The sequence below is a fragment of the Girardinichthys multiradiatus genome, chromosome 1, assembly GCF_021462225.1.
Source record: "Girardinichthys multiradiatus isolate DD_20200921_A chromosome 1, DD_fGirMul_XY1, whole genome shotgun sequence".
Classification (NCBI taxonomy): domain Eukaryota; kingdom Metazoa; phylum Chordata; class Actinopteri; order Cyprinodontiformes; family Goodeidae; genus Girardinichthys; species Girardinichthys multiradiatus.
Genome location: NC_061794.1, coordinates 32,198,051 through 32,222,697, shown reverse-complemented (window position 1 = coordinate 32,222,697; position 24,647 = coordinate 32,198,051). Strand labels below are relative to the sequence as shown.

Genomic DNA, 24,647 nt, shown 5'->3' with positions numbered 1-24,647 from the left:
GGCCAGTTTTTTTTTTTTTTTTTCAAAAGTAGTCAGTTGCGTCAAGAACTGAGGCCTCTGTACAATGGTAGTGCGCTCTACCACTATGCCACATGTTGTCCCACTTTTCAGCTTTTAGTTGGGTAAAATATTTGAAAACAATTTAGAAACAAATGTTTTCAGCCAATCAAAAGAAAACTCCCAAATTCTGTGACCTACAAGGATGCAAAATGGATGGATGGATGGAAGGATGGATGGATTAGCTCTGCCCTAAAGAACAAAAGCTTTTTTGTGTATCATACATGGACACATAAAAATATATGTGGAGTGGAGAAGAAGTAAAACTTCAAATATTTGTTCTTTGCTTCACTGCCATTCCAATGCAGTTGAGTTTAGGATTTTACTGTAGCACTCTCTAGGATATCCCTTCAAAGATTTAGTTGTTTTTTTGGCCAGGATGATGTTTTTTGAGAAGCCTTTTGACCCTTTAAGAACAAGTAACAGACTGCGCCCTTTTACTGTTTACAAAGCCGAACGTGATATTTACAAACATCACTGTGCAGTAAGAAATAACTGTTAGTTCAGTTATTTATGTCTTTATTAGCCAATATTGTATAAGTTTTAGGCTGCTGTCAAGGTTCCGAACTCATCACCCCCTGACCTTGTCTTTTGCATGTCTGGCAGTGAGAAAAGGGTCTGTGACTAAAGAGCCCAGGGGGAGCGATGGAGTGGTGGAGGAGCTGAATGAAGATCAAATATGAAGTAGCATCACAGCTCAAGTTGGATGCCTGATCTAGCTTGCAGGTGTTGCCTTGTTTAATTATGATGAAATAAAGAATCATGTATCACCTGTATTAAAACAATTTTAGATGCAAGACATTTATTTGTCATGCTTCACTCAAAACTCTTTGTTATATTTATAAAGAAAAAAGCACTGTCTTATAATTGCATTTTTCCAAGAGTGCAAATGCTTCAGACTGGAAACCAATACGGGTTTTTACATTAAGCCCTTTTGACTGCATGATAAAAAAAAAAGGCTTCAGCTTTATTCCTATAAAGATACTAAAATGATCAAAAAGACCTATCCCCATCAACATCCTAATCCAACCTCAGAAAGATGGATGCCTGTGTGCGTGAGAGAGAGGGAGACAAGTAAATCTGATGGGGCTTTATACTGTAAATCTCTTTTTTATTTCATAACTGTCTTCCAAGGATAATTCATCAAAATCATTATATTTCTCCAGTACTTTGGGTGACTTGTACCACATACAAAAGTCTGAACTTGTAAAATTATAGATCATACTTGAAGGTCATCACTTGTAAAAATCTAAAATCTGAAGGGAAATTCTAGAAAGGGAATTTCCAAAAACATTCAAGACTCATTAGAGGAAATCTACAGTACAAACGGTGCAAATGGCTAATTTCGCCTAAAACAACAACAACAACAACAAAGAAGCTGCAAATACGAAAAGACTGGTAAACAGCAAAAACAATAGCAAGTTAAAAAAAGCTGCAAAGTCGCTCCACAAAAAGGAAGTGCACCTGACCACTAGGGGGAGTCAATCACCAAGTCATATCAGACCAGACCCTCAGTAAAGACATTAACAGGATTGCCCAGAAGAAACTTGGAGGGAAGAAAGAATAGGTACGTTTTTCTTCATGTCTTTTTAAAACCATTGATCGTAATATTTTACGATATTATACAGCAGCATATTTGCGTAATATTAGCGGTCAACTCCGCCTAATGGTCTGATGCAATTCCATTTTATGAAGCGAGTTTGCAGCCTTTTTTAACTTGCAGTTGCTTTTGTATTTGCACCATCTTTCTATTTGCTTCTGTCCCTTTTCTGTGATTGCAGCATGTTTCTTTTGCAGCGTTTTTGTGTTGCATTAGTTATTTTATGTTTGTGTGTTTTGGTGTTTGTATCATTAGTGTGTTTGCAGCGCTTTTATCTGTTTGCTGCGTGTTTGCACCTTCCGGCCTGAACTCTGATAAACTGATCTTACCTTTTGTGACATAAAACAAAAAGGCCTGAAAGTGTGCTTTTGAGAGAGTGGATGTTATAGAAATTGAAACACAATTAACCTTAGACAGCTAAATATATACAGGTGAATAACTAAAGTGTGTTTGTCCATATTTTACATCAAATTCTGACTTTAAGGATCATAATGGATCCCAAAGCAGCACATTAGACTGTGTCAAGAGCATGTAAGTGATACATGCAATTAAAGTTCAAATATTTACAAGTTATGAAGAATTAATTACTTTATTAAAAATTATTCCTCTAAATAAAATATAATTTTTTCTATTCTTTAAAGTTACTGCAGTTGATTACACAGTCATATTCAAAAAATTAGAACATGCTATCTAATGAGGCTCATTTATCATATTGGTACGTTTTGGAAATAACAGCGTTTAAGCAGGTATTAAACATACTTTTTATTAGGCCCACATTTTTGTATTGTTTTGTTTTCATTTAGTGAATTGAGTTACTGAAATAAATGCACTTCTCAATAATATTCTAATTTATCAAATATGACCTTTTATCCTGCAAATTAATGAAGGTGACTCTATGAAGCTGCTGATATTCATTCAAACTAAATACAAGAGTTGGAGGCAACAGAAGTAGCTTCAGCTATTGTTAATATTTGGTTTATATTAGTCTTGAAGCTCATTGACACCTGTTACAAACAGGCTGTATGTAAAGATCCCATAAGTATACACACCCCTGTTAAATCACTGGCTTATTGTAATGTAAAAAATGGGACTTTGATAAATCATTTTAAAACTTTGTCCACATATGCTGTGGCATACTGTATGTCCTGTGCAGTTCAAGTCAAGCGTGATAAAATTTATAACAGGAAAAATTCAACAAATGAGAAGCTGCATTGAAGTGCTTGCATAAATTTACACACACTTGTATACTTAATAAAAAAAAATCGTTTTTTGCAGTTCCAGAATTTAGTCTTATTGAGTTCACTTCTGCCATCAATCTAATACTGCTACCAAGGTTCAGCTGTAGTGATAATTTGTTTAGTTGCATCCTTTGCCTAAAGCCAGAGTTTGCAAAGGGTTCAGACGATCAAAATGGTCTAAGTGTACAAATGTATCACTCAGAAGAAGAGCACCAAACAACAACAACACTCTACATACACTGTTGCACAGTGAAGGCGATCACTAACAGTTGAAGAAAATATGGGCTGTTAATTTATTTTGTTGTTAGCTATGAATATTTTGGCTCTCCTTTGAAAAGTATCTAACTTTTTACATTTAAGTTCAGCATAGGGGTTTGTGTTTACTACAAAACTGTAAAGAAAGAAAAATGATGAAATATATATTAAAGTTAGCAAAATAGCTACATGACATTGTTAGGGACAACATGTAAACATAACCTTTAAATTGGTTGGTTGGTTGAATCTGTTCAAAGTACACCTCATGAGTGTACTTCTTTCAATGCAAACCAAAGCACAGCAATACTTCTAGATGCTATGTTTGCTACTCCTAAGGACAAATTTTCATAACAACAAGATGTTTATAAGATATACCCAGACATCGTATTAGGATGGAGGATTTGTGGGAGACATTTGTTGTCTATCCGAGGGCCACAATGTTGTTTTTATTTTTTAGCTATCCCTTTAGAAATCCTCCAATGCAGAATATACCAGCTTTCCCTTTAGGAACTCAAGAAGCGAGTGAAGAATCTGCCCCTATAATTTAAAATACAGCTTAGACTCCCTCTGTGCAGCACACTTACACGTGTTTCATTAAAGCATAAGCATGTGGATTCAACCTTTTTTGAGTCCCAGACAAACATGTCTGCGTTTTAAGCGCCACATGCAAAGTGCTAGGTGCACAGAGTAAAACAGTTTTACAGCATATATGTAGACACTGTTAGAAAAGTTGTTGTTTCATATTGTGTTTTATAAGGCTGAAACTAAACTCCAGCGATGCATCTTTGAAGTACCAAACCCAAGTAAACAATTTTGATATCTGAAATTATATGTAAAAAGTAAAAGGTTGTATTGGATTGAGATATATATTTATCTAACTGCAAACTTAACCTGTACTTTTTTCCTTTTCAATTTTTATCACTCACCTTTGCCCTGAAATACTACAGAGACCTCAGTTTCTGCAGAAGTATGTCCTTGTTTTTGAAGGAGGCCATTCAGCCTAGCACCTGAGGGCAGGCAAAATAATTTTGGTCTGTCCTAGGATTTTGGCTTGAGCTCATAACCGACTCATGAAATTAACAAAAGGTACCTGAGAACTTAAAGCAGTATTTTTTTTTTTCTGCTGTTGTAAGTTGGAGAAATACCCAACTTTCCACTTTTAAAACTTCCTAATTTAATGAAATAAAAAATAACATATACTTTTAATTATATACCAGAAAATAAGAATTTACAAAGATGAAAAAAAGATCAAAGAATACCTCCTACAGTAAAGCTAATTTATGAGAAGTATTTAAAATTTGATAGTGTTTACTTGGAAAGAGAGACCGAGTTTAGAACACTGAAGTAAAACAGGATTAAATAAAAGAATGTAAGGAGGTTTGCATTTTCTTTATTGTGGGACAATCACCATCAATGTGATATTGTACTATGGACTTGGGATCTAGTTGTCCAAACGTTCCCAGAGCTTCAGAGGAGGCTCCCACATCTTGACATGTATCAGTCTCAGTCCTTGGTCTCCACAGGGCTGTGTACTGAGCCCCCTGCTCTACATCTATGACTGGACTCCCATTCTGGCCAGCACCACTATCATAATGTCTGTCGATGACAGCCCAGTGGTTAGACACATCTCGGTGGGTGATGGCGAGTTAGAGTTATTGTCCAAGCGGTGCACTGACAACAACCTGGTCCTCTTCATCACCAAGACCAAAGAGCTGATCATCAACTTTAGCAAAAATGAATTAGGAAGCAGCTCCAGGGGGTTATCAAAACTGCCCCAGGAAATTTCTGATTGTTCTTTGTCCACATTGGAAGAACTTTACACCTTCTGCATCCAAGACACTGTCTGGTAAGTCACCTGTCCTGAGACAAGAGATATAGGACAATCAGAACAACCATAAATGTTTTTTATCACAGTTACCCCTGCATAGAACTGTATTCTGAAGTATGACAGATATAGACTTTCATTATGTCGAAGATTTTTTGGACACAGCACAGCCTTCCTCTTATAGATGTTGGAGACATTGCATTAGAAGTGTTCAAACCTTCAGAGCCTAAACAAGCACCTCCTCTGCAAGGGACAATATTTTCATAAAATATAGGAAACCCCAGCATTCAAAATCATCTTGTGTTTTCTCTCAGCAGCTGTAGAGGCTTTTTCTGATTGGACACTCTTATGCTGTATCTGTCTTAAAACATCAATTATGTCTGGATTAAGGAGTAGGGTTCAAGACAGAAACCTTTTCTTCCAAAGAAAAAACATGCAGGCCGGACTAAAACCACCCGAAACATTTTTGGATAATTTGATGATTTCTGATGAAATCAAAAGTTGCAATTTTTTGCCACAAGAACAAAAGGGTGCAAAAACACAGCAAATCAGTAAAGGAACAGCAGAGAAACATGGTGGAGGCAGCTTCATGCCCTGGGGTAACCTTTCTGGGACTTTTGGATAAATTTTGCAAGTAAGAGGAGGCAAATATGCCAATAAAAGGTGTTGCAAGCTGAAAAAAACCCTAAGCAAATGGAATAAATGTTGTAACTAAATCAAACATTGTTTTGTTGTATGTTTCAACATACAAATTTAAATTAGTACATAGTTCAACCATCAGATGACTGAACCTTTTTAATATTTTCTATTTTCCCAGATGACAGTTTGGTTTGTTTTTCAGGTGAATTTCGCAGGACATGTGTGGTTGAACAATTGAGCCAACAAATGTATAGCATAATTAGACACCCATGCTTCAGGATATGTGTCAAATTAAAGGTAGGACAAAGTTTTTAAGTTATTATAAATGATCTCCTGTTTTACAGGTACAGATTAAAAAAGGTTTTGCAACATTAAGTATGTTTTAGTGAAAAAAAGGCTCATACTTTTCCCAATGAATGGACAAGTACTGCTTTTGTTATTAAATCGTATCATATTGAACTTAATGAAAATATGTCACAATCAATAATTCTATACTTTTGTACTCAAATATACAGTTGCCAATAGTACTGTCTAATAGTTTCTTTAGGTGTGTTGTTCCTGTATGAAAATGGTAAGCAGAGCTCAGCTGATAAACAGGATTTTGCTGCAGAACATGATGTGTTTGTACTGATGCCATGGCTGCTGTTTGACTGCATCATGCAGATGAAAGGCAGTCCAGGGTGGAGATTTGTACCCTTGATGTGACATGGTTATTAAAAAATGGACAGTTCATACCAGCTTTTTAAAGCTTAATAGGACACAGGCTCAGAGGGATTATCCAGCAGCTGCTGGAGCCCGTAGAGGATAGCAGAAATTAACTTCTTCACGTGAAAGAAATGCACCAATCGTCATCGCAAAAACGACACCATCATTCATTTTCACCTCGCCTGCAATCAGGAATTAGGGCTAATTCCATAAAGTGATTTATTTAATTACATATTCTCACTTGCTCTTGTGCTGCCTGTTTGTGCTTGTCAGTCTCTCGGGGGCAAAAATGGATCAAGTTTCTCAGTTTTCAGAAAAACAGCACAAAGAGCAGAAAATTCAGTGAAGGAATTATAGAAAAACTACAACTGTCTGAATTACGATTTTAGATTACCATCACACAGCTAAGAATCAAAACCTTTGGTTTGGTAAACTTCCCATAACACATAATTTAGAGCTATCTGTTTGTATAACTGTATTTTACATTTACTCTCATGATTTTATACCTGTAGAATGACATTAAAAATGTTAGTTTTTTTCCTATACATTATTGTTATTGCCGTTTTATGTGATAGACCGTTATAAAATTGAAAATAAATGTTAAGTGGCACTGTTTTCAAAGGTTTGATACCCCTAAATAAAATCCATTGAAACCAATTACCTTCAGAAATCACTCAGTTTGTAAATAGAGTCAACCTGTGTGTTATCAATATAAATCACGCAGTTCTCTGAAGGCCACAGAGGTTTGTTAGAGAACATTTTGAAAAAACAGCATCATGAAGATCAAGAAACACACAGAACAGGTCAGGGGACAGTCATCGAAATATTTAAATCCATCATCAAAATATAGAAAGACGATAGCGCAACAGTAAACCTACCAAGACACAGTTGTCCATCTAAACTGACTGGCTGGTAGAGACATACCTCAAAAGACTAATTGCAACGAAAGGTGGTTGTCCAAACTATTTTTTCATACATATAGAAATTAGACCAGCATCAATCAAAAGATAATAAAACGATGAAACAATAATTTTCTTAATTTCATTTTAAAAATTTCATTTTAAAAATTATTTTTACCCCAAAACAATGGAAAAAATGTTATCAGTTTACAACAATCATAACCATCCTATGATTGCTGACCTGCTTTTTTGTATGTTTCCACTGCTATTTTGATGTTTTCTTATTAGTGATGAGCTCCAATTCCTTGATGTCGGAAGGTCTCTGTGGCATCACCCTAATCTTCAGCTCTCTCCACAGATTCTCTATCAGCTTCAAGTCGAGACTCTGGCTTGACCATTCCAAAACATTAGTATTGCTTCAGGTCAGAAGAAACATGATGGTAAAATTAAAAGAATACTTTAAATCAAAATTTGCCAGGGCTATGAATAATTTATTTGCAGAGAGAGAAGGGGAAGACATACAGCAAAGATCTCAAAGTCAGGAATTGAACCATGGATGGCTGTGTTGAATACTAATAGTGTCCAAATATAGGACTCCCGTTCTACCTCTACACCCACGCTGCCCCAGACCAAGTACATATCTCAAGATGTTCTCTTAAGGAGAGTTCTTGAATTGCTATGACTTGTAATGCTCCATATAAGATCTCTCCTTAAAATGTTGTTGTAATGATGTAATCAAACACATGCTGCCATCGTATATAGAGATGTCAAGTAGATTTTGGGTAAATAGTTATTTTCTGTGCTGAATTGGTTTGTTGACTTAAAACTTGTTGGTAAATCTGTTGCAGCTTAACATTGTTTTGAAATAATTTTATCAGTTGCTCTTAAAATTCACATCTGCAAATTGTTTTACTGCTCTGTGTTATGATTATGTTTTGTTAATTTCCATTTTAAGCAAAATTGATTTGCTTGCCATCTAGTGCTTCTCTGAAGCCTTCATAATTTCTACTAAAGACCTTAAATTTCTTCTTAAAAATCTGTGAAACAGATGAAGACTGAAAAGCTAGTTGCATGGAAGTAATGAGCAGGTTTCAGTATGATGGCATCCATATTACTGAGGATAACAAAAGGCTTGTTGGATTGTTTTACGTGGGAGGTGAGGCTAATAATTAAAAATAAAATAAAATAAACAGCATTAATAAATGTATCCTTTTAGTTCGGCTTTTAGCTTATTTTAAGTAGTTAAGGTAATATATTACTAATCTAACTTTGCAGTAATTTTCAGTACTTTTTATTTGCCATTTTAGTTTGACTTTTCTCACCGATTTTAAATAATTTATTAATAATCATACTTCTATTTTTTATATTTTAGTTTCTATTAAGTTTTCATTAAAATAAATGTTGTATTAGCATTTAATTGTCATGGCGAGTGAGGATTTTGCTGGACCAAAGTGCATACAAGAGCATGGAAGCATCATGGTGAGTAGGATAATGATTTTAAAATATAAACAGGAAACTTAGTCAGTTGGGCAAGTAGCAGGTACTAGCCGGGAGGATCCAGTGGAGAACAATGAAAACCAGAGAGTATAAATACTGGGGTAGGGTGGAGAATGGACCAATGAACAAAGGGACAGCTGAAGGAGGGAGGCCAGATAACACAGATGAGCAGGGAGTCCAGGGGAATAACAGAACATCTAAGTGAATAGAAATAAACAAACAATGGGCCTAACTACAGAACATAAACAGGGAGCAACAAGATCTACAAGGACATACAAACTAAAGTAATCTAAACAAAAGGATAATGAATCTAAACAACATGAATGAACTGAAATAGCAGAACGTGAGTAGAGAAAACAGACAAGGAACTCAATCTCAAAACCTAACACAGGCAGATCATAACAGTTATACATGTATTTTCCCATATTAGCACAAATACTGATCTCCTACATTAGTTGCAAGTAAAGTCTGGTTTAATCCTATTTTATTTATGTTTTGTATTATTTATTTCTTTGTTTTTTAATTTGTTTTGTTTTTGTTGCATTTTGGTTTTTTCTTTGCAGTGCAATTGAGATAAAGACTTAATGATCAACATAAACACACTTGTTATACAGAGATAACAGACAGTCTACTGCTCTGTGGACCTTTTATATGCCAGAACCTTTTGTAAGTCTGTATATTATATATACTATGATCTTTTGAATGCGCTGCCTTAGAGGTTATATTTGCTAAAGGCCCTAAATTCGATTTTATGCAGCTTCATTTGCAACACACTTACCATAAAGTAACTGTTTTGCATAAGCCTCTATAAACATATCATCAGATCCTAAATGGGAAGAAAAACAATCTCCAGATGTGAAGCATGACGTAAAAAATATCACTGCTAATAAAAGTAGTTCACAGTTCAGCTACTCCAATGATTCTGTTTGCCAAGGAGAACAGTACTTGTTTAGATGTGAAAATTGGCATTGCTTGGATAGCTCAGCTGCAAATGAGCCCACCCTGTTGCGTTATATTTGTCAGACTCTGTAAACCAACAAAGACATAGAGAGGAGATGTACTGACATTTTTTTTTCCATTTTCAAAAATGTGCTGCACCAGTGAGTCACGATGCATTTGATGTTATGTAGTATCACCTCCTTTTATATTTTCCCAGCCCTGTGATGCACACTCTCTATATGCCTCATTACAATTTTGATAAATGGTCACCCGATGCAGCAGAGAAAATGAAACACTGGACTTATTTTCAATTAAAGTTTGTCTCCATATAAGTATCCCATAATCTTCTGAACCCTTAAAAAAACATAAAGAAATGAGGTTGCTGCTGAAGGAAACCTACATGATTCATTGGTCTAGTGAGTGAACGACTGCAAATCAGTTAAAAATATAAAAGAAAAACTTTAACAGATTTGACTAAAAGTCTGGAAAATCTAAAAAAACATTTTGGTAACAAAACCAGCAGGCCAACTAATACAGTATAACTCAGAAGTACATAAACTGTACATAAACTGATGATGAACATGAGCATTATTTTCTTATAGAGTTTTTGTATTATATTATTATATTAAGTGTACTATTAGATGTTTAATTATATCAATATTTGTTTTATCTCTCTTTTATACCACTTTATTTGAATCTATGTTTGTATCTTTCTTGTAAAGTTTTTTGTAAAGTGCTTGATTAGTAAATGTATTATTATTAATAGTTTGGGCTTTAAATGATGCAGTTGAACAGTTTTTTCCAGGGTGGGATGATGGTACAACAAACAACTTCGATGATTTTTAAAGATTAAAAAATAAGTGAGCAAGGTGGATTTTTTTAATGACCTTACTTTATTCCAAATTCTTATATATATATCCATACACCCACACTAATATTTAGATAAATGTCTTTTTCTATGAACAGGCTTCTCATAATTGTGTCTTAACATTTTAACACAATTTCTGGCAGAACCTTTCATTTAAACAAGTTCGTTTCCTGTTTAAACTTGGCTTTAATGCATATATAGTCACAAATTAACATTGGGAAGGCCATTGAGGAAATTAGTCTTCTGATTGTGTTCTGTTTGTAAGGTGCCTTGAGATGACATTTGTTGTGAAATGTCTGAAAATTGTTTTGATGTTTGTTTGAAATCAACGTCCTGTTTAAACAAATACCTAAGTCCAAGTTTCATCCATCTGACCCAAACTTTTACCCTCAGATTAAAATTATTTACGTTGTTCATACAACCTTACATTTCGGCTGAAGTTTGTTGCTGTCAACATGTTCAAGACAAAGGCCGTTTGGAGAAAATGTTTTCGGGCCAAAAAAGGCAAAGATTGAACTATTTTGATACAATGATGGAAAATATAAAATATTTGGAGGAGTTGTGGTGGGGCTTTCGTACCAAAAAACACTGTAATAACTGTCAACCATGGTGGTGGCAGCATTATGCTAAGGGTCTGTTTTATTGCTAATGCTACTTGTACATTGGGCAAAGTACAGAAATGATGAAGAAGAAGAAGCTTTAGTTAAGGTCTAATCAGCAGCTAGATGGTTGAAACAGGGACACAAGTGGATGTTTGAATGTGATAATGACCCCAAAATTTTAAGAAAATTGGATGTGGAGTGGATAAAGCAGCCTAACATAAAGCTCTGTGTAAGGTAACCAATGCTGTAAAACTAAACCAAAGCCAGAACTATACTAGAAGCATGTGATGGTTACTAAATATCTGTGGTTTCTCAGCAACCTTTTAAAAGAGATTTATTAGTTAAGCTCAAACGTATTCATACTCCTGGCAGATTTAGGTTTGAAGACATCTTTTATTTCTATCATGTTTCTTCTGGGACTGTACAGTGATGAAACACTGCTGCCTTGCAGCAAGAAGGTCCTAGCTTGGTAGCACTGTCAGAGGACCTTCTGCATGGGGTTTGTTCCCCCGTGCATAAGTGGGTTCTTTCTGGGTACTACGGCTTCTTCCCACAGTCTAAAAATGTTTTTTATTATATTTTAGTTTAAGTTTAAGTTTAAGATGTCTGTCTCATTACCTATCAAACTTCTTGGTTAAATATAAAATATTTTAACATCTAAATCTGCCAGGGTTCTAAATAATTTAAGCCTTAACTCTACATGTTTGACTATTTACATAAAATCTTGACCCCGTGTGGACTACAGTTGGTGACTAAAATCTGAAAATCCGATTAAAATAACCATACATTCAATTTATATTTTGGTAAACAACATCAAATTGTTATGATTTGTGGGTGTTTTTGTTGGTTTTATTCACAGTTACGGTTTTGAATCGTTCTTCTGTTTGTTTTCCTGGTCATGCTTTAGTTTTTGTATTCATGTTTTGCTTAGTTGTGTACTTGGATTGAGCTTCTGGTTATGCTTTGGTTTCATGTTTTTCTAGTTAGATTTCTGTTTGTTTGTATCCTTGAAGTTCTGTTTTGCCCCTGTCATGTTGTGTTCTGTCTGTTAATTATCTTTATCCGGTTCACCTGCTCCAAGCTAATCTGTCTCCTTGCTCCACCTGGTTTACTCTCCATATATATACACTCCTGTTCAGTTATTCAGCGTGGAAACATTTTCAAACCATGTCTTGTCTTCTGAATCATGCTCATGTGTTTCATGCCAAGCCTATCTTGCCACTCTGTCCATGTCTGCTTTTGCCTGTCTTGCCTGCCCGTTTATTGTTTCTATTTTTTTTCCTGCCTCATCTGTGAGTGAATTTTAGTTGATTAAATCTTTTTTCACTTACCATCACGCTGCCTGCTCGTCTGCATTCTGGGGTCCTATCTCGCAAGCCCTAACACAAATGAGCATTAGTATGAATGTTGAAGTTATAGTCCTGGTTTGGAAAGTGGGCTTCATGAAGTAGTGTATTCTATACAGCGAGGCGATACATCTGTAGATTTTCTCTGTCCCTCAGTAGATACTGACTGTAAACCAGATTTAAATAATGAAGCAAGTGCCGTGCAAATGTGTCAGTTGGACAACCTTCATTAATGTATGGGCAATCAGACAGATTGATTCAGGCTCACTCACCAATGGATGAGACGACAACATCTGGCAAACCCATTTAATCCGTTTCAGTGGGGGCAGATGTAGACTAAGTTCAGGCCAACATTTGCTTCTTTACCCGGTCACATGTAACAAAATTTGATCAAGTGTCACTAAAGCTAACTAATTTGCAGATTATATTACACTCTATAGAAACTGAAGCTCAATCTTGCTCATAAATTATATTTACGTTTAACTTTGACCTTTCATATGGATTAAAAAATTAGATGTAGCATGTTTATTAGATAAAACTGGAGCGGGAGGAACGTTTTTTATTAATCTTTGACAGTTTTCCTGGCCAAAGGCAGGAGTTTTCTTTGTTTGTAATTTTTGCATCAAGCTAAATTCATCCACAGACTATATTTACTGAAGAAGCATTAGATCTAAAAGACATTTTACATCATATTAAACCCTCCTCAGATTAAAAATGTCACAAAGCCCAACATTTTATCTTTAGTGTCAGGCATTGTTTTTTTTTATTTTCTAGTAATTATTCTGCTTTTTATTTGTTTTTATTTTACACAGTTTCTTTGCACAGAGGTTCACCAGTTGCCACCCTGTCCCCTGTTTCTCCCCTGTACCCCCACTGTCAGGCAGTCTATGTCAAAGGTTCCCAAATGGTGTGCCATAGTCTTTGCCTGGATCTATGAAAAGTCTTTATTCCCAAAAATATATTTTTATTTAATAAGCTTTTATTTTGTACTACTTATCAGCATTATTAAGTTGCCCTTAAGACTGAGAGTGTGTGTTCATGGTTGTCCTTTCTGCGTGTCTCTGTATTGTCTGTGCAGGGTGTACCCTGCCCCTTGCCCAAAGACCCCAGGACATAGGCATGGATGGATACATGGATTTAATTGCTTTTATTTATTTATTTCTAAACTATCCCATTTATTTTGTTTAACTGATTTGAATTAATTCATTTAAATAAAAATACATTAATTTACACTTTATTTTAATTCATGTATTTAGTTAGTTTAATTGATTAGATCTGAATAATTTCATTATTATTTAGTCAGTTTTATGCATGTGACTTATTTAATGTATCTATCTGTTGAGTTTTACTAATTATATTTAATTTGGATCTTAATGACTGATCGATTCTTTGAGGCATCAATAAAAAAACCTGTTTTCCCATAAAGTTTAAGGTTCAGTTTTCCACAGATCATTGAGATAGTGTCTTTACTGTTTTTTTTCTTTTTGTTCTTTAGCAATATGCAGTATCATAATGAAAATTCTTATCACCAAATCGAAAGTATCAATACGTCAATGTACATCTGATGGTTATTTGTAGAGGTAAGCTAGAAAATGAGCTAAATCATCAACCATCGTGTGAATATTGAGGTGAAATAGGTATAAGATCAGGCAGGTGGGGGTGTAATTATACAACGAAGACAGCATGCAGAATTAAATCTTATAACGATCCTTGTATCAAATCCAGGATTAGATGCTATATAACCACCATCTTATTTTGGCTTTGTTTAATTCTAACAGTGAGACAAGGTGACATGTTTATCATGAAGACTGTTTATCCACCACAAGCAGAAGTCTCCGAGTGTGGTGGGTAAACAAGGGTGTTTATCATTGGTTTGGTTTCATCCTAAATTTACACAACGCTGGAACACCTGTTATATTTTAAGTGAGTTTAAGGTGAAGCTGGGTTTAAAGATTAATTTAAGGTCTTGGGAGGATTATCTACAGTAAAGTATCTAGTGTCTATAGCTTTAATGGGCAGTGAAAATGTATAACTTCAGAAAAACTGGCAAAAGATACATGAAGAGAGACAAAAAAACTGTTGTTTTCTAGAGTAAATATTTAAATCAACTCATCAATATTAGACACAGTAGTCATAGCTGCACCACTGTGCAAATGTTAAATTGCTTGTACAAACTGCTTTTAGTAACTTACCACTTATTAGAGTATATTACATACATCATATTAAACCCTCCTCAGTTTAAAAATGTCACAAAGCCCTACATTTTATCTTTATTTTCTGGCATTGGGTCTTTTTTATTTTCTAGGAATCATTCTCCTTTTTATATGTTTTTATTTTACACAGTTTCTTTGCACAGAATTTCACCAGTTGCCACCCTGTCCTCTGTTTCTCCCCTGTACCCCCACTGTCAGGCAGTCTTTGTCAAAGGTCCCCAAATGGTGTGCCACAGTCTTTGCCTGGATCTATGAAGTATTTATTCCCAAAAATATATTTTTATTCAATTAGCTTTTATTTTGTGCTACTTATCAGCATTATTAAGTTGCCCTTGAGACTGAGAGTGTGTGGTCATGGTTGTCCTTCCTGTGTGTCTCTGTATTGTCTGTCCAGGGTGTACCCTGCCCCTTGCCCAAAGACCGCTGGACATAGGCACGGATGGATACATGGATTTAATTGAGAGAGCACACAGTAGAACTGTTATGGCACAATGCTGGCAGTGGATCAAGTCATTCGTAAATAGAAAATGTTAAACTTCCAACTGGAAACAATTAAAGAGTACCAACTTGAATCCAGAGTCTGTAGTTGTGATATGAAACATTAAATAAAGCTACTGAAAACATCATCACTAACTGAACTTTACTTTATAACCCGTTGAGCGCTGCTCACACATAACAGCACCTGTAGTTTCTTATATCATTTTATTTTGAAATGCAAAGTAGCACTGCATAAAGAAGACCATACCTTCTCAAGAAGGTAGAGGTGACTTTCCAGAAATTTGAAGGTTATTTTCTGAAATGTTCCCAGAGCTTTTACCAGGTGCTTGGAACTTTCAAGGAACATGGTTAATTCCAGGAAAGTACTTGGTAAGTTTCATACAGTATCTGGGAAGCTCCAAAAAGTAGCCCCCCTAGGTTCTTGGAAAGTAACCTACAAGTTCTGGGAATGTATAGGCTGTAGTATATAGTGCTAAGAAGATCATTACTTTGACTCAAGACAGAGTGAGTGAGTAAACACCCTATGCAAAGTTACCTGAGGTTTCAAACAATGAAAGCGGATGTACTATTCAGAACACAGAGAGAATACAAACAGAGTATCAAAGTCAGGAGTTACCAAAAGATATGTGTTTCTGTGAGATTTTCCTATTATTGTGAAGCTCACAACATATTGTCCACTTGTGTGGACACACACACCGCACACTTGTCTTACTATATGTTGTGAGGACCTTCCATTGACTCCCATTCAAATTTTTTTTTGCAGCACTAGAGGCCTTTATTTTTCAACAGTAGGTAGACAGGAAAGAAAGCAAAGAGAGGGGGAGACATTCGGCAAAGGTCGCTGGGTCCGGGAGTCGAACCCGGGACAGCCGCATCAAGGACTAAAGCCTCTGCACATGGTCGCATGATTAACCCTTACACCACCAGCCCCACATTTCAATTAACTTTCAACCCTTTCCATGGCCTAACCCTGACCCTACATCTAAACCTAACCATTACCAGTACATACCGAACCCTAAGCGTAACCTTAACTCAATTCACACCTGAGTCCTAAACCTAACCCCTAGTAAAGTGAGGACCATGATGCCCTCACGTTACAACAAACGGGCTTCACTTTGATGGTGAAACATGAAAAATGGTCCTCACTCAGATGGAAAAACAGGAGCACACACACACACAAATCCAAATTTAAGATTGGATAGATAGTCAGAGGATTGCTGATCAGATGAGATCAAAGTTTGCCTCAGATGGAGTCCTGCCATTCGGTCATCTGGTCTGGACCACCACAGTGGTTAATTTTCATAGTAAATCCTCTGTCTGTCTTTAAAAATATCTAACAAAACAAAACCTTTGGAAAATGTTCTACGAGTTCCAATATTTTTCCTCTAGTAAATATAAGTTTTACCTTTACATATGTTTTACAGAGAAGAAATTTTGGATAGCTATGTTAATCAAGGATTTTTTTTATCCAGAGAAGGAACCAGAAAAAGAAGAGGGTAAATTAATGTAAGGGGTGCAGCATTCATATTCCCATTAGGTAGACTTTAGGGATTTAAAATTTTATACATAGTACTCATTTAAGCTTTCTTAAATTCTGTCTGCTGTGAATTCATAGGAAATAAAAAAAATAAAATAAATAATAATAACAATAATAATGATTTTTATTACTATTTCTATTTTATTTTTATTTATTTATTTTTATATATTTTAACTATTCTGAACTCTTAATGTTGATGAATTTGATTCACCTTATTTGGACAGTTTTAAATAAAGCCTACTAATGGGAGTGCTACTACTGTATTTTACCCTTTGTTTTCCCATGGATCCATACATTTACTCTGGCTCTTATTATGAACCAGAACAAAAAATAAATAAATAAATAAATAAATATAAAATAATTTTTGCCTTAAGATCAGTTAAAAAATCCCAATAAAGCATGACTCCTTGGAACCAAAGCATAGCATTTTTATATAACGGTGGTCAAACATCAGACAGGAAAAGGGTTCAGCCCAGATGATGTGTGAAATACATGTTGCTAGAACTCCCAAATCAAGACTGTGAGAACAAAAGGAGTAAGAAAAGATTGGCATGTTCTTGGAGTGTTTATAGTCCTTAAATCAGAGAATAAAATACAAATTTTTCTACACCTTTTTGAATGTTGACCATATTTTATTATCTGCAACAAAGTATCAATACTGAGATCAAAACATAAATGTAATTTGGCATGAAAAAAGAGAATAAAATAGCTGCACAGGACTATCAGATGGAAGTTTGCAGCAGGAGGAGTGATGCCTAGATTGAGTCTTTACTGAAGTAACATTTGAATCAATGTTTGCCCCCACTGATCTAAAAGTTGTACCAAAAAATGTTTGCTGCTATTGTTTTTATTGTTTTATTGTTTTCGTGCACTAAATGCACACAACTGACATACACAAGCAGTTATTTAGGCTCAAATAGACACTCAAGCTCACACAATGCTGCGCAGTGACACATGCTCCTCTTACATCAGTCTGTGACAGGTTTCGTCACTCACCCTGGCTGGTGGGTTCCCCTTCTCCCTCTTCACAGTCAGTCATGTTGTTCTCCATCCCCCTCTCCTCAGCAGGCTGGGAAAATCTCGTAGCAGGCTGGTGCAAAAGATGAGACTTCTCCGTCCCTCCACGTTTTTCTTCCTCACGTTGTCAAATGGCTTTTTAAAAAGCAGTGCAGAATAGAAAGCTATATTTATGTGCTTCCTAACTTGCCTGATTTCCTCTGTCTCTCATCAAGAGGAGTCCAGAGAGACTGAGAGCTGCTGCAGGGAAGAGTGGATGCTGGTGCACGCTGTCACTCACATGCAAGCTCTCAGCCTCTGCACGCCACTCACCTCCCAGTCAGTTTAAGCCTGGTGTCTATGTTTGTGTATTCAGAAGGTTTTATCCCCTTCTCCTCCCCCCGTCCCTCTTTCTGTCCGTCTAATGATGAGAGATGGACGGAGAGGGATTGAGAGGCAGACGGGATACGCTTCAGCACTGCCTTTTGAGATTAAACATCTCCTTTGATGTGTTTTTCAGACAGAAGACCACGTTACATTTCATCAATGTGTGTTCATCCCTCACTCTTTTATACTCTTTTTCATGGTCATGGCCCATTATCTGTTAACTACCTGGAGGCTACACTTTATAACTCAGCAAACTTCATCTCACTGTTACCCCCTGCACTGGCTGAATTGTCTGGGAATCCAGGCTGACTTTTTGAGTCCTGGAGTGTGTGGGAGCCACTTTTCAAATGTTTCTTATTTATTTAAAGCTACTTTAAAGCATTAGAATTAAACTTAGACAGCAGTAATGGGAAAATGAATATTCTTACATTTAAATGTACAGGGGTTGGACTATGAAACTGAAACACCTGGTTTTAGACCACAATAATTTATTAGTATGGTGTAGGGCCTCCTTTTGCGGCCAATGCAGCGTCAATTCGTCTTGGAAATTACATATACAAGTCCTGCACAGTGGTCAGAGGGATTTTAAGCCATTCTTCTTGCAGGATAGTGGCCAGGTCACTACGTGATACTGGTGGAGGAAAACGTTTCCTGTCTCGCTCCTCCAAAACACCCCAAAGTGGCTCAATAATATTTAGATCTGGTGACTGTGCAGGCCATGGGAGATGTTCAACTTCACTTTCATGTTCATCAAACCAATCTTTCACCAGTCTTTCTGTGTGTATTGGTGCATTGTCATCCTGATACACGGCACCGCCTTCAGGATACAATGTTTGAACCATTGGATGCACATGGTCCTCAAGAATGGTTCGGTAGTCCTTGGCAGTGACGCGCCCATCTAGCACAAGTATTGGGCCAAGGAAATGCCATGATATGGCAGCCCAAACCATCACTGATCCACCCCCATGCTTCACTCTGGGCATGCAACAGTCTGGGTGGTACGCTTCTTTGGGGCTTCTCCACACCGTAACTCTCCCGGATGTGGGGAAAACAGTAAAGGTGGACTCATCAGAGAACAATACATGTTTCACATTGTCCACAGCCCAAGATTTGCGCTCCTTGCACTATTGAAACCGACGTTTGGCATTGGCATGAGTGACCAAAGGTTTGGCTATAGCAGCCCGGCCGTGTATATTGACCCTGTGGAGCTCCCGACGGACAGTTCTGGTGGAAACAGGAGAGTTGAGGTGAACATTTAATTCTGTGGGATGTGGTTCGTCCTTCTTGGTAGTATGCTGAAATTACCCTGGATACCGTGGCTCTTGATACATCACAAAGACTTGCTGTCTTGGTCACAGATGCGCCAGCAAGACATGCACCAACAATTTGTCCTCTTTTGAACTCTGGTATGTCACCCATAATGTTGTGTGCATTTCAATATTTTGAGCAAAACTGTACTCTTACCCTGCTAATTGAACCTTCACACTCTGCTCTTACTGGTGCAATGTGCAATCAATGAAGACTGGCTACCAGGCTGGTCCAATTTAGCCATGAAACCTCCCACACTAAAATGACAGGTGTTTCAGTTTCATTGTCCAACCCCTGTATTTAATATGTAGGGCTTGTTTAAGAACTATCTTTTAATGTTTAATATTTTACTTGAACATTTATAACAATTTTATCCAATAAAACTAATCAACTAATCCACACCCCCTGCCTCATAATATATATAAAATGGCCAAAACACAAATGGCATTTAATAAATAAAAGGAGGGAAAATGTTTTTCTCTTTCATGATCTGTGGTTATTTGTTTGTTTGATGTTATGTCTTCTTAAACTGTATGAGCATCTCTGGCTAGATGATCTCAGAGTTTTGTAGATGTTCAAATGGACTTCATGTTCACTGAACGAAAACAGCTATGGATTCAAACCCTCTCAGACATTTCTCTCTGTATTGAACTTCAACTAACACCAGTCTCCAGAGTGGCATGACCGAGATGTCTCATTGTGAGAAACAGTGAGTTACAAATATATTTTCAACTCCTTAAACTAACAGTTCGTATGGATTTTTCTGTTACGTTCGATGGTTGACACAAGTAGGTATGTGGTGAAAAGTTTATTTAGTTATGAATATTCAGGAACTTACAGTCTGGTTGTTAAACAATTTTCCAAGTTTTGGACAGCTTGTGGAGCACCATAAATCCATTATCCTAAACTACAGCACCAAGACATTCACCTAAACTAGCCGTCAGCCACTGTCCTGCAGCTTTTGGATGTATCCCTGCTTCAACACAGCTGAATCAAATGAAGGGTTAATGGTCAGTGCTTTGCAAAACCTGCTGACAAGGAGATAATTCAGTCTTTTGATTCTGGTGTGTTGGAGCATAGACACATCCAAACATTGCAGAAAACTCGAGGACTGGAGTTGCAGACCCCTGACCTAAACTGACAGGCTGAGCCAAGATCCCCATGATACCTCTGGAGGAGCTGCAGAGACCAAACGCTCAGGTAAAATAATCTTTTGACAGAGCAACTATTAATCATGCACTCCATAATTGTGTTTTTTATTGAAGAATCCCAAGTAGATAGCAATTTTTAAAAGGTAGCAATAAGTAAAATCCTCTGGTATTTTCATGATTTATCTTTGGGGATGAGCTTCTTTGAGGTTGCAATGCCTACTTGGCATCACCCTAATCTGTAGTTCCCTCCACAGATTCTATATTTCTTAGGGGTATGAATACTTTCGGTCTTTCCATCAAATATAGATGTTTTGATGACTTTTTCCATGTAATTTATGGGTTTGTTTTTTAGTTATATGGAGTATATTGGCAAAAGTATTCACTCCCTCATGCAAAATATTGAAATCAGGTGTTCCAATTGCTTTCAAGGCCACAGGTGTGTAAAATCAAGCATCTAGGTAGGCAGACTGTTTCTACAAACATTTTTGTAATAATGGGTTGCTCTCAGGAGCTCAGTGAATTTCAGCGTGGTACTGTGTTAGGATGCAACCGGTGCAACAAGTCCAGTCATGAAATTTCCTCGCTCCTAAATATTCCACCGTCAACTGTCAGTGGTATTATTAGAAAGTGGAAGCAATTGGGAACGGCAGCAATTCAGCCACGAAGTGATAGGCCATGTAAATTGACAGAGCAGGAACAGGGGATGCCGCATAGTGTGCAGAAGTTGCTGACTTTCTGCAGAGTGAATCGCTACAGAGCTCCAAACTTCTTGTGGGCTTCAGATTAACTCAAGAACAATGTAGAGAGTTTCATGGAAAGGTCTTCCATGGCAGAGCAGCGGCATCCAAGCCATACATCACCAAGTGCAATGCAAAGTGTCGGATACTGTGGTATAAAGTATGCTGCCACGGGACTCAAGAGCATTGGAGCTACGTTCTCTGGAGTGACGAATCAAGTTTCTCATCCAACATGAGTCAATGACCTCACAAATGTGCTTCTGGAAGACTGGTAAAGAATTCCCATGAACACGCTCGTAAACCTTCTGGACAGCCTTCCCAGAAGAATTGCTACAAAGGGAGGACCAACGTCACATTGAACTCTATAGATTAAGAATGGGTTGTCACTTAAGTTCATATGTGAGACAACAAGGCAGGTGAGTGAATGCCTTTGGCAATATAGTGCATTTTGCCATAGTAACTCAGAACCTCACATTCATTTTCACAAAGGACTAAATACAGAAATCCATTTATAGGCAGAGAGTGATGTGCCTCAATGCAATGCATTGGCTTTGCTATGCATTGCACTGCTTTCCAGTCATCGCTATTGTGAGGCACCAAAGAAAGATCAGAAAGCTGTGTATATGAAAGCTATGTAAAGGATGCAGTAAAGGCAGTTATTTAAAAATAAATGTAATAAACCAATTAACACACCTTAACGCAATTTCAAGTGCTGACCTCCCACTGTGTTATCCCGCGAAGCTCAGGTATAACATAAACTTTATACTGAACATGTGGCACAGCGGACGCCCGTAAGCATCAAGTGTTCATGTTAATCTAACTCACCGTTTCCCAGCCCTGTCAGTGAGAGTGGGATGTTGGCTGCACTTTGATTGGCAGAAAGCCTGGGAGCCATCTTCATCTGGGCCAAGCGGCTTTAGCTCTTAACCCGGAGGCTCCTCCCTTCTCGCCTGCTGCTGCTACACATGTAGCCCTGACTGCCAGAGCTGTCAAACTCAGTCACTGTGCTAGTTTGTTTACAAAGCATGCAAGCTAATGCAACTTTTACATTTTTCTTCTAAAGGTATAGAAAAGAGAAAAGCCGTATATCAGCATGCGCATGAGCACACCTAGAAACACCCTGGGGTGAACTTTCTGGTGGCCTAATCCTGCAGATTAAGGCCATGGAGTGCTGGGATAAAATCCCTTTCTTCTTTTTGTCTGATTGAACTGAGCTCTCAGTGCTTTTAGTCTACTCCAATGGTTGCTAAGCATTAAAATGACACCTGTTGTCACACCAAATAATTATTGAATCCGATAATTGTGCCATAAGAAAGGTGGTTTAAGGATTTGATAAATGCAGGCATGGAACAGATACATTAGGATGCAAGATTAGCCTAATTAAAACTGCAAGACATAAACTGATAATAACAGGAAACAACACAAAGAACTGGCAAAGGCCCAGGAATAACAGTACTGGGAGGATGATAGCTATACCAGGATAGATGTAATGACTGCAAATAGACAATGGGTGAGGGGAGGATGAAACAGAGCAAGAATTTTAAATTCTATTCTGGATTTAACAGGGAGCCAATGAAGGGAAGCAAAAGTAGGAGAAATACGATCTCTTATTTAATCTCGCTTTCGTGGAGGAACGCCACGAAGAAGACTGTTGTTGAAAGAAACCTTGGAAGATCCTTTTAAAGTTGGCTATGATTAATCTGGGACATGGCAAACGAAAGAGAGTACTCTGGTCAGTTTTGGCCTACAAGCAAAATGCTAAGTGGCAGTAAACTAACACTGCACATTACTTTGAATTCACCATCCCCACCCTAAAACACATTAATGGCAGCATCATGCTGTGGGAATGCCTTTAGGCAAAGACAGATGAAGCTAAACACAGGACATTACATTCAGAAAGCCTGTTAAAGGTTATAAAAGACATGAAACTGGGAGGCAATTTCCCAGTTTACCAGGACAACATTAAACAGCCGGAGGCACAATAGAGTGGTTTAGATTAAAGCACATAAAGGAGTTGAAGTTCAGGCCTGAGAAGAATTGGGAATCTGTGGCGAGATTTGAAGATGCCGTTCATAGATGCCAACAATTCAATCTGACTGAGCTTGTGTTATTTACAAAAGAAAAATGGGCAAAAAGATCAGTCTCTAAGTGTGCAAGTCTTTAGGAGACATAACCTAAAACAGCTGCAGTTGCAGTAAATTGCGGTTCTATAAACTCAGGGGCAATGATTAAAATGCATGCTTCATTCTCAGATTTGTAATTGTAAAATTTTTAAAATCCTTTATCATTCGCCTTCTACTTCAAAATTATGAGCTACTTCGTATTTGTCTAGCCCCAAAATATAAAAGCCCCAAATGACACATTGACGTTTGTGGTGTTGACATGACAAAATGGGATATGGACATTTTTGCATGGGGCTGTAATTCATTGACAAGAAAAATGGTTAATATTGATCATTTCAAGGCAATTATACAATTCTGCTCTGAACTACAGTCTTTAGTAGTGATGTGATAATCACTTTGAAATGTAAGGACTAGAGGCACTTACTGACAATGGTATTGTGGTTAAAAACTGCTAGGCAGTAGTTCAAGAACAACGATGAACATGTCCGCAGAGCCAGATTCAAATGAGGGCAATTACCCAACATAAACCTTATCTCCCAGTCAGCAACTTCTAAAGCATTTGCTGACTGGGAGATAAGGTTTATGTTGGGTAACAACATAGAAAAGCAGGGGGAGAAGTGTGAGGGTGAGCTGGTACGGTCCGGTCCAACCATCTTTCCAATGCCTTTTCTATGCAATGCACCACAGGAGCACCTCACCATGACTGAATTGCACAGGATCAAGAAGGTTTTTTCTTTTTTACTTTGCTGCTGTTCTAGAATAAATGGTAATCAATATTAAAATATTTTGTCTTCCAACATGAGGTCCATGAAACCATTCAAAGAGATGATTTTTTTTAAATCCTGGTTCACATTACCTCTTATTTTTAACTCTAACCTTTCTGTCTACAATCATGTTAGGTGTTAATGTGCTTATGTGATGGGAGCCTCTTTACTTTCTATTTTAAATATCTTCTTTTGTGTTGCTCCACCATCTCTTCGTGTCCATCAAGTATTCCCAATCCAATACAAAATCTTTAAAGTTATATGACAGTATACATTGCTTTAGGTTGAGTGTAACCTGGACTGTTACAGCAGGGCATCTTTGAGACAAGCATATATGTGATCATTGGATGTGTTGCTGTGAACAATTTCGAAACAGACCGGTTGACTAAGACTTTTGTACACAAAAAATGTGCAGATATACAATCAACAGGGTGGCCAGATGGGGGACACTGATAATCTTGGG

General features: G+C 37.1%; 1 protein-coding gene and 1 long non-coding RNA gene across 3 annotated transcripts in view; one reads left to right on the top strand and one right to left on the bottom strand.

Moving 5' to 3' along the window:
* The window catches only part of slc12a5b (solute carrier family 12 member 5b), a 42,947-nt gene extending 24,896 nt beyond the window's left edge, over window positions 1–18,051 (bottom strand). For both annotated transcript variants that reach the window (XM_047366803.1, XM_047367517.1), the window contains exon 1: window positions 17,715–18,051. In XM_047366803.1, coding sequence (XP_047222759.1) covers window positions 17,715–17,769 — 55 coding nt within the window. In that variant the 5' untranslated portion in view covers window positions 17,770–18,051. The remainder of the gene's footprint in view (window positions 1–17,714) is intronic.
* On the top strand, window positions 1,562–15,246 carry LOC124872971. The gene is made up of 3 exons (XR_007039477.1): window positions 1,562–1,624; window positions 5,817–5,911; window positions 15,078–15,246. It is a non-coding gene; the product is annotated as an uncharacterized LOC124872971 (long non-coding RNA).
* Window positions 18,052–24,647: the final 6,596 nt, after the last annotated feature.